Source organism: Callorhinus ursinus, unplaced genomic scaffold (assembly GCF_003265705.2).
Source record: "Callorhinus ursinus isolate GAN/ISIS: 27379988/994484 unplaced genomic scaffold, GSC_fseal_2.0 scaffold24, whole genome shotgun sequence".
In the NCBI taxonomy this organism is placed as follows: Eukaryota; Metazoa; Chordata; class Mammalia; order Carnivora; family Otariidae; genus Callorhinus; species Callorhinus ursinus.
The window spans coordinates 8,766,147-8,784,212 of NW_027397086.1; the positions used below are offsets into that span (position 1 = coordinate 8,766,147).

Sequence of the window (18,066 nt, forward strand, 5' to 3'; positions counted from 1 at the left end):
ATCTTCTTCTCTTTAATGAGTAGCACACATCCGATGTCTCTTTTCCATCAAGCCATGCTCTGAGGCAGTATAGCATGGTGGTTAGGAACATAGGTTTGAAATCAGATAGATCTGGGATTGAATGATCTGTCCATAATTTTCATGCTGAATGATTTTAGGCAAATTATTCATACTCTCCGAGCCCTAGTTTCCAACTGGTTAAATGAAAAAAAATGCCTTTTTTGTGGTCCTTGTTAGGCTGAGATGATATAAAGTACATGTCACAGCAGCTGGACCATATTATTCACACAATAAATATGTGATTAATGAATGATTTTTATTATAATGTTATTGTTATCATGATTATTATTACCTTCTAGGCACATATCTTGAAGGCACAGGTTTTCATTAATCCTCAAACTTCCTGATTTACTTCCTAAAGTTCTTTTCTTTTCTTTTCTTTTTTTAATTTAAATTCAATTAGCCAACACATAGTATACCTCCTAAAATTCTTGAGTCCTCTCAGGCAACAAGTTCTGTCTTACTTGAAGGTATAATTAATGAAGGCATGTAATATAGTGGGAACAAAACAGTCTTTGAAGACAGATAGACCTGGGATCAAATACTAAATTTATCAGATACTAGTGCTATCTAACATTGGGCAAGTTTCATCACTGAGTTCCAGTGTTCTCTCTAAAATGAGGATCTGGATGTCTATGTTGAAAGGCTGGGAAAGGAAATGAACAGTATTTGAAAAGCACTTGGCACAAATTAGGTGCTAACTCAGATTTTATTAACAATGTGACTGTTTTTAGCCTTACAGCAGCCCAACAGCAAAGATGGTGAATTTGTTCTTTGTCTGCAAGCTCTACTTTCATTCTACCTGTAATCCCCAACCTTCTCCTGTCCTCACTTTGTCTGAGGAGGTCAGTGCCCTTGTTCTGCCATCCAAACCTGGTCCCCAAATATGAATGGCTCCCAGCCATCCCATCTCAGTGAGAGGGTTGGCCATGGGAATTTCTCTTCCAGGAATATTTACTTTAGTTGGGAACTTAAAGCCTTTTTTTTTCTTGCTGAATGAATTTCAAGTACCAGCAGCCTATTGAGTGTGGTATTTTGGGTGGGGATGTGGAAGTGTCAATGTTGTTCTGGAAATCACACTACATAGGCATAGTTCTGCATGTTCCCCCAAGAAAAACTGACCCAGATCATTTGAAGAATCTCAAGTAAATTAGAGTGTTCTGTCATTCATTTTCCACAGTCCATGAAGATGTTGGGGTCAAGGATGGGTCCAAAGTGCTGGAATCTGTGCAGAAAGCCTAGAGGCTTCTGCTTCTAGGACTAAGTAGAAAACTCCCTTTCACCTATTTCTGGGATACCTAATAGAAAACCATTCATAAATATTCTGATTTGATATCTGGTTCCAGACATTACAGTGAGTGAGTTGGCTCCCTTTGCTGTTGCCTTTGAAAGTTATTGTCCAACATGAATTTTCTTTTCTTAAAATTTTTTTATTGTTATGTTAATCACCATATATTACATCATTAGTTTTTGATGTAGTGTTCCATGATTCATTGTTTGTGCATAACACCCAGTGCTCCACACAGACTGTGCCCTCTTTAATACCCATCACCAGGCTAACCCATCCCCCTACCCTCCTCCCCTCTAGAACCCTCAGTTTGTTTTTCAGAGTCCATCATCTCTCATGGTTCGTCTCCCCCTCCGACTTACTCCCCTTCATTCCTCCCCTCCTGCTATCTTCTTCTTTTTCTTTTTTCTTAACATATGTTGCATTATTTGTTTCAGAAGTACAGATCTGTGATTCAACAGTCTTACACAATTCACAGCGCTCACCATAGCACATACCCTACCCAATGTCTACCACCCAGCCACCCCATCCCTCTCACCCCCCCACTACTCCAGCAACACTCAGTTTGTTTCCTGAGATTAAGAATTCCTCATATCAGTGAGGTCATGTGATACATGTCTTTCTCTGATTGACTTATTTCACTCAGCATAACACCCTCCAGTTCCATCCACATCGTCGCAAATGGCAAGATCTCATTCCTTTTGATGGCTGCATAATATTCCATTGTAGATATATACCACTTCTTTATCCATTCATCTGTCGATGGACATCTTGGCTCTTTCCAAGTTTGGCTATTGTGGACATTGCTGCTATAAACATTGGGGTGCACGTACCCCTTCGGATCCCTACATTTGTATCTTTGGGGTAAATACCCAGTAGTGCAATTGCTGGGTCATAGGGTAGCTCTATTTTCAACTGTTTGAGGAACCTCCATACTGTTTTCCAGAGGGGTTGCACCAGCTTGCATTCCCACCAACAGTGTAGGAGGGTTCCCCTTTCTCCACATCCCCGCCAACATCTGTCGTTTCCTGACTTGTTAATTTTAGCCATTCTGACTGGTGTGAGGTGGTATCTCATTGAGGTTTTGATTTGGATTTCCCTGATGCCGAGCGATGTTGAGCACTTTTTCATGTGTCTGTTGGCCATTTGGATGTCTTCTTTGGAAAAATGTCTGTTCATGTCTTCTGCCCATTTCTTGATTGGATTATTTGTTCTTTGGGTGTTGAGTTGGATAAGTTCCTTATAGATTCTGGATACCAGCCCTTTATCTGATATCCAACATGAATTTTCAACTACTAGATTAAAATGGTTCATGATTACACTCTTCCTTTCACTCATTTGGGGGTGGGGGATCCAAGTCTGGTGGTACATGGTTGCCTTCCAGATCCAGTTGACAAAGCAATGGTGAGGCCAAATCCTCATCATAAATACATCTGTTTCTAGGCTCTCTGTTTTCCTCCATTGTTGTATTAGTTTATCTTTGTAAAGATACATTTTGTTGTAATCAATATACCTTTACAATAAGCTTTGATATGTTGTAGTGAATCCCTGCCTTCTCTTTAAAAAAAAAACACATAGATATTTTGATAAATATTGATTTAGGTTAGGAAATAAATCTCTTACAGGCTACTTTAGAGACACTGAAAAGATTAGAATTCCTTTTAAAAATTACATTTGGCTTTTAGATCATACTTCTTTGAGTGTGATACCATGTGGCAACTAAATAACATGGGACCCCAGGATTATTAGGATGAAACCTAGGTCTTGAACAGGCCTGGTGTAAGTTTCTTAAGAGGATACTGTGATGAATTTAACTGAATGTGACATATTTTATTAGAACAAATTTATATTGTGTATTCATTAATTATCTATGATAGATTCTGGGTCTACAGCCAATGAACAAATCAGCAGTAATCACGGAATGTGTCAAGAAGCAGAGGATGAAGAATTAAACAGATCACTACACACAAAATTATGAAGGGCAATGAGATTTCTTTTTTTAAGATTTTATTTACTTATTTTAGAGAGAGAGAGATCTTGAGCAGGGAGGCAGGGAGAGGAAGAGGGAGAGAGAATCTCAAGCAGACTCCACACTGAGTGTGGCTCAATCTCATGACCCTGAGATCATGACCTGAGCCAAAATCAAGAGTCAGATGCTTAACCAACTGAGTTTCCCAGGTGCCCCATGGGCAAGGAGATTTCTGATGTCAAGTAATTTATTCTTCTTCCAGAGAACAAAGTCTGGAGTCCAAATCCCAGCCAGTCCTTTTCTTACCTCAGTGACTTTGAGAATGTCTGCCTCAGCTAGCCCATCTGAAAAGTGGAAATAACAATGGTACCTCCCTCACTCATATACTTAAGACTGTTGAATCAGTTACTATACATGAGCTATTTGAATAGTGCACAAGGACCACATTCAATAAACATTAACTGTCTGTATTATAATTTGCAGAGACTGGCACCGATTGAGAAAGAAAGTAGTTACATATCCTAAATATACATATTTTCTACATTTATCCAGCAAAATATGCCTCAAATGTAAGAAAATATGAATGAAGACATTCCTAAATCAAAAGAACCTCTTTGTTATACTATGCCACAGTGATCACTTTTTTATCCAGAAATATTCCACATTTTCCTTTCAGTTTTCTCACTGGTACCCTTCAGCTGATATACCAGCATGAGGAGGGAGAACCAGAGCAGCGTGTCCCAGTTCCTCCTCCTGGGGCTCCCCATCCGGCCAGAGCAGCAGGGTGTGTTCTTCGCCCTGTTCCTGGGCATGTACCTGACCACGGTGCTGGGGAACCTGCTCATCATCCTGCTCATCAGGCTGGACTCTCGCCTCCACACCCCCATGTACTTCTTCCTCAGCCACTTGGCCTTCTCTGATACTGTGTTCTCATCTGTCACTGTTCCAAAGATGCTGATGAACATGCATACTAAGTACAAATCCATTCCTTATGCAGGGTGCATTTCACAAACATATTTTTTCATACTCTTTGCTGATTTAGACAGTTTCCTGATCACTTCAATGGCCTATGACAGGTATGTGGCCGTCTGCCACCCTTTGCATTATACCATCATCATGAGTCAGAGCATTTGTGTCACGCTGGTGGTTGGGTCCTGGGTCATTGCTTGTGCTTGTGCTCTTTTGCATACTCTCCTCCTAGCTCGGCTGTCCTTCTGTGCTGACCACACCATCCCCCACTTCTTCTGTGACCTTGCTGCCCTGCTCAAATTGTCCTGCTCAGACACTTCCCTCAACCAATTGGTGATCTTTACTGCAGGATTAACAGCCATTATGCTTCCATTCTTATGCATTGTGGTTTCTTATGGCCATATTGGGACCACCATCCTCCAGGTTCCTTCTACCAAGGGCATCTGCAAAGCCTTGTCCACTTGTGGATCACATCTCTCAGTGGTGACTCTCTACTATGGGGCAATTATTGGTCTATATTTTCTTCCCTCATCCAACAACACCAACATCAAGAACATAATTGCTTCATTGATGTACACAGTGTTCACTCCCATGTTGAACCCCTTCATTTATAGCCTGAGAAATAAAGACATGAAAGTGGCCTTGAGAAAACTCTTGAGTAAGAAAACATATTCTTTCAACTGATAGTTTTATTTTAAAATATCCATATGATCTTATTTCCTCAATTACATGTAAATACAAATTACTGTAACTAAAGCTTACTTGTCTTCTTTCCACAGTGTCACACAGAAATACTTTGCTGACATTATCCTTGCACCTGTTAGGGAGACTAGTAAAATGGGACATGCCTTATAGGACTTAATTTGCTCTTTTCTTGGATAATGGGATCAGAAAATACTTTGAAGGTGCTGTATCACTTTGGCTGGTATCATCAAATGGAAGCCATTGGGGCTGAGCTTTCCCCAAATTTTTGGATTGTTATAAAATATATTTGGTCTTTCATGCATACATTTCTAAGGAATTTTCCATTTTGATGATATGTCTCCTTCACTCAGACATCCAGGTATTCAGGGACTCTGAGCCCTTCTAGAACTTCCAAGAAGAATATAGTAAATTTTACTTTCCTTACATAATAATTAACACACTGCTTTCTTGTCCTTCAGGAATACAACCCACATGCTCTTTCTTCCCAAACACGCACAGATATTCAGCAACAAAATAAATGTCACCTCAGTTGTCTCAGGTACTGGTCTAAGCTGCATTAAAATCATCTAATTTAATTCTGACAACAAACCTAAGAGATATTTTGAGAAAACTCATACTCAAATAAATATTTTGGCAAAACTCATGCTCAAAAAATCTTAACATCAGAGTTAGTGAAAGAAGATTTGAATCTTGCTGTCTGCAAGGAATATAATTGTTTATATGGAACACTGTGTCCTTGGGAGGAATAATTAGCTCAGTCTAGTGGCAGAGGATATGAAAGACTCCCCCAGAGAAGGTGCTGCTTTACCTTAACAAATCAGAATTAATCAGACACATAAAGTTCTATCTTGTTCTGGTGATCACAGGAAGAGGGAACAGCACGTTCAGGATGTTAAACTGGAAGTTTCGACTGAGGTACCAAGATTTGATAGACACCAGATGCCAAAGTGAGTTGTAAGTCACAAAATGTAGATGTTTATAGGAAATGCCCAATACTCTTAACTCATGAGCCTCTCAATGTAGACATGGGTCTAAAAAGTGCTAAGAGCTAGCTATGAGAGGTTCTCATAAAGTGGTGGGGACTTTTTTTGAGAAAGCTACACGGTGAATGCCAAATCCTCTCAACAGACAAGGAGGTGCTTTCCTCCTTACTTCAAGCTTAGTGGGAGAAGCTTCAAAAGAACCATTTAGAGAATTTAATACGTATCTCTTACTTTGATGAGAACAAGAGCAATAGGAAAGATGAAATGGGGAGGGGGAGGGGGAATTGGAATTATGGAATAGAATTATGCTTGAGAAATTCCTTCACTTCTTTTCATGGTGGGGCAATAAAAGCAAAAATGTTTCCTATGTGTGGAATCACTATGCTGTACACCTGAAACTAATGTAACATAATATGTCAACTATATTTCAATTAAAAAAAAAGGTTCCTATGGACTATAGGTGGGTTATGTGAGAGAGAGAACTGGTGGGAAGCCATGTTCAGTTCTCCCCAAGAAGACCATGAGCAAGTCTAGGAAACTCAGAGAGAGTAAGAGATCTGTAGGGAATGTACCACCACAAAACCAGGGGCTCTGAGGGGAAGCAATCCCAGGAAGAAATATACTTTAGCTATATCACAGGGGTTGTGTGGGAAGGCAGCCTGGGAGTCTCTGAGACAGGGAAGTGGGTTTTTTTGTTTTGTTTTGTTTTTAAAAATCCAGACATACTTGGTTTAAACCACCTTGAGAATCACATGATCTACTAGCCAGTGCCAGTACAAAGCCTCAGTGGGGGATGGAAATCTCCAAAGTGCTGTAAAAACTGGATCCTGTTGAATTGTCATCAAAGCAGATACTATTGATATTCTGTTTTTCTATTCTGATGACATGTAGCTCAGCTTATTATTGCACAGTATTAATTAGGTCAGGGGTACGGGTTTCCCTCTAGAAACTCAACTGGCTTCTTTTTTTTCCCCAAGGTCACAAACTTCCCCCATACTTTGAACAATGCCTTACATATTAGCTGTCAGTCATAAAGTGTGTGTGTGTTGAATGATGGTAATATATTTGAGTTTGAAGGACATTTACTCTGACACCGACACTATAGAACCATTATCAGTCTTGTAGGTTATTTTGCTAAACAACTTTATCCTTTGAACAAGAGTAAGGGTGGACCCACCTAACACTGAATTATCTGCAGTAGATGGTTCTAGAGGGGGTTCCACTGGGGTATTTTTACTATTTATGTAAATTCAAGATGTTCCCTCTGACACGAAGTCTGAATCTATCATTCCACAGCCTCCGCACTTTCCTGATGCCAAATCCCTTCCTCATTGTCTATAAAATAGAGTGATTGCCATTTTCAAGGTGACTTTCTCAAGGAAGCACTTAAAGTCAAGGACACAAATCATAAAATAATGTATTAATGACTTTAATCACATTAAAATTAAGACATTGATAGATAATTTAAAAAGCTAACAAGCTTCCAATAATGGAAGACATTTGCAACATATACAACTGACAAAGGATTAATTTCCAGATTATATGAAGTCCATCTGACAATGCAATAAATAGAAGAGAAACAATCCAATAGAAAAGCAGGGAAAATACATTATCATGTATTACACAAAAGAAATTTTGTACCGATAAGGATAATGATGGCTGCTGTAATAGGTCCAATGTGGGTCTTCTAGCAGGTTGATGGCATTTCACTATGCAGTAATTTGAGAACCAGGTTCAGTTATCTCTCAGGGCAGCAGTTAATTTTCTGTCAGACAATAGGGGAGAAAACACAGATGTTTCTTTAAAATTCTGGCCAGAATGTGCCACATAGATTAGCACTTAGATTAGCAGGGAATGTGGCAGCAGTCTCCCACTCACAACTTCACACTTGAGAAGAAGGTCATGAATTTTTCGTGGATAGCCAGCCATCTCTGTCACAAATATCCAGTAAGCATAGGTTAAGATGCTCTACCTCATAAATAGTCAGAGAAATTGAAAGTAAAACCACAACGAGATACCATTTTCTCTTCACCGGAGTCGCAAAAATTAAGAAATCTGTTGTTGTTGAAAAAGTAAAGTAATAGGAACTCTCATACTCAAGAAATGGAAATTTAAATTTAATAACTTTAAAAAATTAATAGGCTTTATTTCTTAGAGCAGTTTTAGGTTTACAGAAAAAGTAAGCATAAAGTTACTATATGCTTCATTCCCACCCCTGCCCAGTTTGCCCTGTTATTAGCATCTTGCATCAGTTTGGAAATTCTGTAATGATTGAACCAACATTAATGTATTATTAACTAAAGTCCATAGTTTACACTAGAGTTCACTCTTTGTGTTGTATAGTTTTTTGTGTTTTTGATAAATGTATAATGATGTATTTCCACTGTTATAGCATCATACAGAATAGTTTCACTGCCCTAAAAATCCCCTTTGCTCTATGTATTTACCTTTCTCTTCATCAAGCCCTGAACCCTGGTAATCACTGATCTTTTGTTGGCTCTATAGTTTGCCATCTCCAGAGTGTCATATAGTTGGAATCATACAGTATGTAGCCTTTTCAGCCTGGCTTCTTGATACAACTACTTTATAGAAGAGTTTAGTTGTGATAGTTGAGTGGAACATCACATGCCTACAATCCAGTAATTCTTCTGGGTATATAATTTATAGAATCTCTTGCATAATGTGCTAGATGATGTATAAGAGTGTTTGTAGCATCATTTCTCTTAATAGCAGAATGCTGAAAACAAACAAAATAGCCATAAAACTAGAACAAACAAGTGTGTGATAGTTTCACAGTGGAATGTAATAAAATATGGATGAATTTAACAAGGATGATATCAGACAACAAAGGCAAAACCTTGAAAAATATTCAAGTGATTTAAAGAACTCAGGATTTGACCTCACACCTAGACTATTTATTTCACTTATATGCAGTTCTAGAGCAAGCTAAATTGAAGGAGCACTACAGATGTGTTAAAGCTTTAAATAAAAGTAAGAGAATATTGAAATATTAAAAACATTGGGTACTTTCTTTTTTCTTTTTTGGAAGTTAAAGAGTCAAAATTAAAACAATATTTTAATTAATTGGCCAAGGGGACCCTCAGGATAGTGGCCCCAATGTGGCCATAAGAGACCAGGATGCATATGAATGGCCGGGTAATGACCACCCCACCTACAGTTATAAAACTAATACATACCATCAAAAAATCAAACAATACTGAAAAATATAAAGAAGAAAGTAATAATAATCCATAGCCCCAGTACTCTAACAAAACAGTATGAACATTAGGACATATACGTATGAATACATATACACACACTTAATGGGTATCTACATAAAAATTATTGGGCACTTGCAACAGGAGAGGAAGATACAGTTGCAGAGGAGACAAGGGGCTTCAACAATATTGTTAGTTCACTAGAACGTCTTACTACTTAAGCCTAGAGATTGTTAAATGAACATTTCTTTTAATATTATTCCTTAAAGTGTGATTATATGTCACATGTGTATAAACACATACACACATATTCATATATACAACATACCATGTATATATACATATAAATTTAAGCCATATATATGCCATATATGCTTTTTGTATGCTATCTCCATATTTTTTAAAGTTTAAATAAAATTTCCAGTAAAATGGGTAAAAATATTACTCAAGTTTGAAAAATATTCAAGTGATTTAAAGAACTCAGGATTTGACTTCACACATACAGCATTTTAAGTACCACCTCTACTAAACATTGCTAGTTTTGTGTCACTGGGCTACTTACTAAGCATTTCTTAATATGAATTTCCTCCTTTATATCAATTACCAGGATTAAATGAAGTAATGAATATGGAAATATTTGTCACAATTATAAGCTTCTAGCTGTGAAATTACTTAGTTATATCTGCCTTGAGTAGAGGTAATTTCTCAAGGACTGAAAGCAAAGTGAACATTTCAGATGAAAACATAGGACACTATATTTATGTACGTGGGACAGAGATGTGCTTTTTTAAAAAATTCAGATATATTTGGGGGCGCCTGGGTGGCTCAGTTGGTTAAGTGACTGCCTTCGGCTCAGGTCATGATCCTGGAGTCCCGGGATCGAGTCCCGTATCGGGCTCCCTGCTCAGCAGGGAGTCTGCTTCTCCCTCTGACCCTCCCCCCCTCATGCTCTCTCCCTCTATCTCATTCTCTCTCTCAAATAAATAAATAAAATCTTAAAAAAAATTCAGATATATTTGGATTAAACTACACTGAAGTACTGCCTAAGTTCACTTCAGGTCTAGGTTTCCTGATGTTCTTCCTTTAAAAAAAGATGGTCGTGCAGGTATGTTTTTTCCTATGACTCTAAAATGAACAAGGAAACTAATCAGAGAAGAAAACTAAGTCCAAGCTGAAACAGAACTGAAGAGTGCCACAAGATTCACTAAAAATCAGCTACTCAAAGAGGAAAGGATGCTCACATTGCATGTGCAGGATGGAACAGGTCTTATGTCTAATTAGTAGGGAAAACAGTGCTCAACATGGTGAAAATATTCCTCTACTGAGTAGATGTCCCAGAGCTCCTTTCATATCCCGATTCCTCAGACTGTAGATAAAGGGATTTAGCATGGGAGTGACCAGAGTGTACAATATGGCCACAATGACATCCTTGTCATTGGAGTTATTGGATGAGGGGAAGAAGTACAGTCCAATAACTGCCCCATAGTACAGAGACACAACAGAGAGGTGAGACCCACAAGTTGACAAAGCTTTGCAGATTCCTTTGGTCGAGGGCACCCTCAGGATAGTAGCCCCGATGCAGCCATAAGAGACCAGGATGTATATGAATGGCAGGTAATGACGACCCCCCCTACAGTGATGATAACCAGATCATTGACTGTGGTATCTGAGCTGGAGAGCTTAAGCAAGGCAGAAAGGTCACAGAAGAAGTGGGGGAGAGTGTTGTCTCCACAGAAAGAGAGACGAGCCAGGAGGAGGGTATGCAAAAGGGCACTAGCACAGGGTAGGACCCAGGACACAATTACTAGCAGGAAACACAGGCTCTGACTCATGATGGTGGTATAGTGGAGGGGGTGACAGTTGGCCACGTACCTGTCATAGGCCATTGATGTGAGAAGGAAGCTGTCAAGATCCCCCCAAAATAAGAAGAAATACACCTGGGAAATGCATCCACCATATGAGATGGATTGACTCTGTGTCTGCATATTCATGAGCATCTTTGGAGCTGTGACTGATGAGAAAGAGATGTCAGTGAAGGCCAAGTGGCTGAGGAAGAAGTCCATGGGGGTGTGGAGGCGAGAGTCCAGCCTGATGAGCAGGATGATGCGCAGGTTCCCCAGCACCGTGGGCAGGTATATGATCAGGCAAAGAGTATAGTATATGCCCTGCTCCTCTGGCCAGATGGGGAGGCCCAGGAGGAGGAACTCAGACACACTGCTCTGATTATCCCTCTTCATGCTCTTCTTCTCTTTTGCTGGAGATGGGGGGAAAAAGATGGATATGTGAAAGAATGAGAAATCATTGTGACTATCACATTATGGAAACATGGTTTTGAATTAGTCAGTACATGAATTTTAACCTGAATAGCTCATGCTTTTTGCTCCAATAATGGGCTAGTGATGGTCTGACATCAGGATATTATGTATCCACCTAGAAACCAACACGATCTCTTTTAGAGGAAACTTCAAACATCAGAATGATAATCAGACCAGATCAGGCTCAAACTTGAGGATTCCAGGAGTTCATGATAGAAATTTGAGATTAAGAAATTAGGGTGCAAGTCTAAGTCAGTAACCAGTTACTGGAAAGGCAAGTAGAGGCTCTCCAATTGGTCTTTTGGCCTTTCTTAACCTTCCCCATGCCTCTCATATGTGCTTTGGCTAATATTTTATCTCCATGGATTGGGTCAAGACAAGACAACCCCAGGGGCTGCTGTGGATCTCCTGAAATCAAGATCTGGAGGCTTGGTGGAAACATCATATGTAACCTCTTCAAGGCAAGGTCATTTAGGACAAGAATCTTTGTCGGTAACATAGATCTAGTGACATACCTTATAATATAGCCATCAGTCCTTTCTTTAAAAAATTCTTTCCTGTTCCTGTTTCTGTCATCATTTTTGCTAAAGAAATTTTCATGCAATGTGGGGAGTTAGGAGTCCATTTCTCTTCCAAAGTCTCACCTATTCCCTGAGTTCTAACCAGATTGCTTTTATGCCAGTTCTCAGAATGCCAGGAAATACTTTGGCTTTTCCAGTCATATCCTGGATCTGCCAAAGGATAAACTTTTTGTAAGTGTTTATCCAACATAGGTTACCAAATAACCTTCTTTGTCACAGTTCCTAACCTAGGTTTTAGGCCAGTGATTCCTAACCGATTTTTTCTTGCCATATTCTAACACTTCTTATCATTTGCTAACACTATCATTTCTCTCTCTTTCTTCTTCAGGTCAGTTAGTCTTAGACCTGCCCATGTGAACACTCACAAAATGATAGGGAAAGGGAACATGATGGTCTGTCTGCTAAAAAATAGAATTCACATACTATCTAAAGACTTACTCAATCTAAAGGTCTTTTTCTCTGAGAGCTAAGCAAGTGTCTCACCATAGGACCCACATTCATCTTGGGGCTTAACTGAAGTTTACATTATGTACCAGTTCTCCCAATGTGACTGAAATTATCTCTAAAATTTCTACATTCTTCAGCCCACTACATTAAAAATCCTGTTAATTTAATATGTTACCTGAGATGAATCACACATTCAGTGTTTCTAGCCATTACCATGTTAATAATAAATCAGTTTTTCACAATGAAAGTGCTAACTAGCTGTCGGCTGGACATTTAAGTTGTTTCTAATATTTTTCTATTTCCAACAATGTTTTATTAATAATATTGTTCATATGCCATTTTCATATTAGCATACATATCTGTAACAGAAATTCACAGAAATGGATTTGGAGGATATATATTTTTTCACCATTTTTTAGTTATTATGTTCAGTTAGCCAACATATGGTACATCGTTAGTTTTTTCACCATTTTAATAGATACTGTTGAATTAAAAGAGGCTAAGGTGGTGAGGAAACCTGTTTTTATGGGTTCTTTAAAAGGATCCCTGAATTATAAGAGCTTTTCATGTGAAGATTACAAAATGGACCTTCTAGTTAAATATTTGGAGAGGACAGGACTATGGTGTTTGAGGAACAGAGAAAATTCAGGAGCATGGTCAGCATGGGAAAGTTACGGAGTTGGAGAATTATCTAACGAGCCATATTATATAAATCTTTTTCTGTATAACCAAAAGTTTTGATTCTATCCTCAGAGCAACAGAACACCCATGGAAAAGTTTAAGTAAAGAGTGAAAGAAAAATTTTAAATAGTATGCTGGCTACTGCATAAAGAACAGATTATAGCAAGGCAAGAGTGTCAGCAAGAATCTAACAGGAGGCTATTGGCATAGTTCAGGTACAAAATAACACCTACTTACACCTGAATCATGGCAGAGGAGATGAGTTAACTGGGATAAAATTTGGAGGAAAAAACCAGTAAGACTCAATGGGGGAATGAAATATAAGCAGGAGATACATATTTCTCACTATCCTCTGAAAAATTAGATAGAGAATCATCAGAGATAAATTATTCTACATGGAGCTGTCTATCATACTCTGGTGTGAGGGGGGTAGAGCCATGTTGGGGATCAGTAGCACACACTGGACACACACACACGCATACGCAATTGTGCTACTGAATATAAATTCTACTACTGCTCTGACATTGCCTCTTAATTGATGAGCACATATACCATCAGTCAGAAGGTGTGGGAAGGTTCTTTCTTTTCTCTTTAGAAGACACAGAATACAACGAAGCAAGTGGAGTCTCTGAGGGTCTCAAAGATGCATTGCAATGGGGAGAAGAATTATCAGTTCAAAACGAAATTAAATATATATGGTGATATACACTTGTTCACAACCCCTGAGCAATGGGCATGGGTTGTAGCTTTACAAATAATGGAGAGGACCCAAGGGGTGTGGGAGGGGAGATCTCCCCACCACCAGCTCCAAGCTAGAGACAAACAAGATATAATTGCTTCATTGCCTTTGGTTCCCATGAGGGAAGAACTATTGCTAGGAGGAATAGGAGAGTTCACCTTGGAGGAATGATGATAATAAGCACAAAGCAGCTACTAGGAACTTGGTGATTCACAAAGCTTTTTGCCTTCTCAAATTCGGAGTCTTTAACAAACCAAACTGGTGCTTGAGTGTATTAGCCAGAGTCTCTTCTTTCTGAATTCCATGTTATTCCAAGAACACCAGAAATACTCTACTTCACTCCCAGCACAAAAGATCAAGGGACTTTTTATATCCTATCACCTAAACTAGACCTTGAGGAATGGAATGTACTTTCTATAAATCTTGATCTCCTGCCCAAAAGCTGTGGAGTCAGTATTCTCTTGGGCATAATGTACCGTAGAATAACCATTCAAGAAATGTTTTCCACTAACTTCTTAGTACCTCTCTTACAAAACTGATTCCAAGTTTATTTCACACATCTCCAGCTCCACTTTGAAGCCAGGTAGAAAATATCATGTGCTTGTTATTCGAGGTGAAGATATATGAATATTCGTGAGTGTTATTATTTGTTCTGTTTCGCATTAAAAATCAATCTGATACATGTCTTTCTCTGATTGACTTACGTATCATATGATCTCACTGATATGAGGAATTCTTAATCTCAGGAAACAAACTGAGGGTTGCTGGAGTGGTGGGGGTGGGAGGGATGGGGTGGCTGGGTGATGGACATTGGGGAGGGTATGTGCTATGGTGAGTGCTGTGAATTGTATAAGACTGTTGAATCACAGACCCTGTACCTCTGAAACAAATAATACATTATATGTTAAAAAAAAAGAAGAAGAAGAAGAAGAAGAAGAAGCTAGTAGGAAGGGAAAAATGAAGGGGGGGGAATTGGAGGGAGAGACGAACCATGAGAGACTATGGACTCTGAGAAACAAACTGAAGGTTCTAGAGGGAAGGGGGTGGGGGGATGGGTTAGCCTGGGGATGGGTATTAAAGAGGGCACGTGTTGAATGGAGCACTGGGTGTTATATGCAAACAATGAATCATGGAACACTACATCAAAAACTAAAGATGTATTATATGTTGGCTAACTGAACATAATTAAAAAACTAAAAATAAATTTAAAAAATAAGCCATAGGTCAAGGAAAAAAATCAAAGGAAACTTAGAAAATACTTCCAACTGACAATACTTTCAAAATGAGAACAGGACATATTAAAATTTGTAAGACAAACCAACAGGATAGCTTAGAGGGAAATTTATAGCACTAAATGCCTGTATTAGAAAAAAAAATGAAGGTTTCCTATCAGTCACCTAAAATTTCACCGTAAGAAACTAGAAAGAGGGGCGCCTGGGTAGCTCAGTCGTTAAGCATCTGCCTTCAGCTCTGGTCATGATCCCAGGGTCCTGGAATTGAGCCCCGCATTGCGCTCCCTGCTCTGCGGGAAGCCTGCTTCTCCCTCTCCCACTCCCCCTGCTTATGTTCCTGCTCTCGCTAACTCTCTCTCTGTCAAATAAATAGATAAAATCTGTAAAAAGAAAAAAAAGAAAGAAAAGAAAAAGAAAGAAACTAGAAAGAGAAGAGCAAATTAAACTCAAAGTAGGGAAATATAGTAAGTATAGTAGGAAACAATAAAAAGAAAAGCAGAAATCAGTGAAATAAAAAAAAAACAGAAAAAATATAATAGCAGTAACACCAAAAGTCGGTTATTTGAGAAAAAAGTATAAAAGTGATAAACCAGACTGATTAAGAAAAAAAATAGAGAAAAGGCACCCATTACTATTATCAAGAATAAGGGAAAGCAGGGCAGCCTTACAAAAGCATATGAGGAAACTTTTCAGGGTGACTTTTAAGGGTGATGGATATGTTGGTTATATTGATTGTGGTGATGGCTTCACACATATACATCATAATACATTAAGTTGAATCCTTAAAAACTGTATGTCAATTACATCCCAATAAAACTGTAAGTGAAGGCAAAGAAATAAGAAATAAGCAGGAGTCCTCTTGGACAACAGAGATATTTCCATTGAGACCTTTCCCTCATTATCTTAATTGAAACAATCTTCACACCAGGGAAGACTTTCCACACAAGTCTATCTCACAACAAAATTTAACATGGAAAGACTGTTTTCCTTCATCTTCATTTTCTCAGAGCATCTTCCTTCAGAAGAGTAAGCTTTTTCCACCCAATCACAATCTAAAGGATGGGAGATCAGAGTGATATCTGCTCTATTCCAATGTGTCATGAAGGAATGATACTTTGTAGTTGGTCCACGTTTCATTATCTACAAGGCTTTTAAGAAGAGGTTCTTTAATCTGTGTTGGAAAATTTTGGCAGGATTTTCCTCCTGGGTTATATCATATCAGTTACCTATAACAGTTCTCAGCATAGGTGTAGTTGTTTATTTTCAGTTGATTCAGTTACATGTGTTGCCCTGAATCACTTAATCCAAGTGTTCTCAACCTCGGCTGCACATTAGAATCATCTGCCAGAAGTTTTGTATTATGTTTAGATTTGGGAAAACTGTAAGAAGCATTTAACTAGTCAGCTACTCCATTTGGTAAACCAGCATTCTGAAGTTCCCTATCTTAAGCTTTGTAGCTAAATTGAGATTTTATAACTCTAGAAAAAAAAATGTACTGTATGGTAACATAACATAATAAAAAAAAAGAAAGAAAAAAATGTTTTCAGAATTGAGAGTGAAACTAAGGAGCAAATTGCTAAAATATGAATTATCATTAATTTTTATACAACTATTTAAAAGTATTCTAATTATCTACACCACTAAGATTCATAAACATCTGATAAAATTCATATGAGGTCTACATAAAGACTTGACCTTTCCAAACCACATCACATTTGACATTTCCAAAATTCTCCAACACAGGCATCAGAAATGTAAAGAATGAGAAGATACAGCTTTTAAAAATGCCTGACAGATCCAAATAAATAAATTTGCAGTCAAATGTCTTTTTCCTTAAAGAGGAAAGCATGGATTTTTTGTGTGTATTCATGAATATAAGACAATACTGTAATTGTTAAGGATAATTCCCACTCCTGATTTATAAGTTTGGTGCTTTGAAGACAATTGAGATAATGGTGCTTCTGTATGTGCCAAAACCCAAGGCTTACGGAAACATAAAGAGGCATAAAATAAAGCGAAAAAGAAGTTGGTTCACAGTACACAGATGGTTACAGCAAATATCTCTTGATGTGTCTGTGACTGGAAGTTTAAATGAACTCACTGGGGTTTGGAAGAGCAAGCAGGAAGAACTGTTAAGGCAGTCACCTGGAAACAGGAAAGTGGGGTGGGTGCGAGCAACAAGGATGGTCCTCTGCATAGTATTCCAAAGAGGAATGTCTAACAGTGCCATTTGGTGAACTAAGAACCGAGCAGGTGAGTTGATTTTCACTTGGAGAAAAAGATTTCCCTCCTGAAAAGTCTCCCCAGAGCCCCTTTCATGTCCCTGTTCCTCAGGCTGGATAAACGGGTTCAGCATGGGGGTGACCACTGTGTACATCACTGAAGCAATTATGTCTTTGTCATTGGAGTTGTTTGATGATGGGAAAATGTACAGAACCATAATTGTCCCATAGAATAGAAATTCCACAGAGAGGTGGGAGCCACAGATGGACAAGTCTTTACAGATTCCTTGGTAGAGGGAACCCTCAGGATGGAGACCCCAATATGGACGTAAGAGACCAGGATGCCAGTCAGTGGTATGATGATTCCCAGTGCCCCACAGTGAGGATGACCAGCTCAATGATGGAAGTGTCAGAGCAGGAAAATTTGAGCAGAGCAGCAAGATCACAAAAGAAATCTGGGATAGTGCCCATGGAACATTCTCCAGAATTGATCAGATCCTAGGTCACAAATCAGGACTCAACTGGTACCAAAAGATTGGGATTATTCCCTGCATATTTTCAGACCACAATGCTTTGAAACTAGAACTCAATCACAAGAGGAAAGTCGGAAAGAACTCAAATACATGGAGGCTAAAGAGCATCCTACTAAAGAATGAA

At 38.6% G+C, this 18,066-nt stretch overlaps 2 protein-coding genes and 1 pseudogene across 2 annotated transcripts; 1 reads left to right on the top strand and 2 right to left on the bottom strand.

The window, feature by feature from the left end:
* Positions 1 to 4,028: 4,028 nt before the first annotated feature.
* On the top strand, positions 4,029 to 4,970 carry LOC112836712 (olfactory receptor 1J1-like). The gene has a single exon (XM_025888610.1). The coding sequence runs from the start codon at positions 4,029 to 4,031 to the stop codon at positions 4,968 to 4,970; it is 942 nt and encodes a 313-aa protein (XP_025744395.1).
* Positions 4,971 to 10,488: 5,518 nt separating this feature from the next.
* LOC141369974 (olfactory receptor 1J21-like) lies at positions 10,489 to 11,429 on the bottom strand. Its single transcript, XM_073876749.1, is given in 2 exon segments — positions 10,489 to 10,808; positions 10,811 to 11,429. Coding segments are annotated over 2 exon segments (939 nt in total).
* A 6,023-nt stretch (positions 11,430 to 17,452) lies between these two features.
* The window catches only part of LOC112836526 (olfactory receptor 1J4-like), an 8,753-nt pseudogene continuing 8,139 nt past the window's right edge, over positions 17,453 to 18,066 (bottom strand).

Excerpts from the sequence above, each read along its gene's own strand:
- LOC112836712 (XM_025888610.1), top strand. The coding sequence starts at position 4,029 with ATGAGGAGGGAGAACCAGAGCAGCGTGTCCCAGTTCCTCCTCCTGGGG.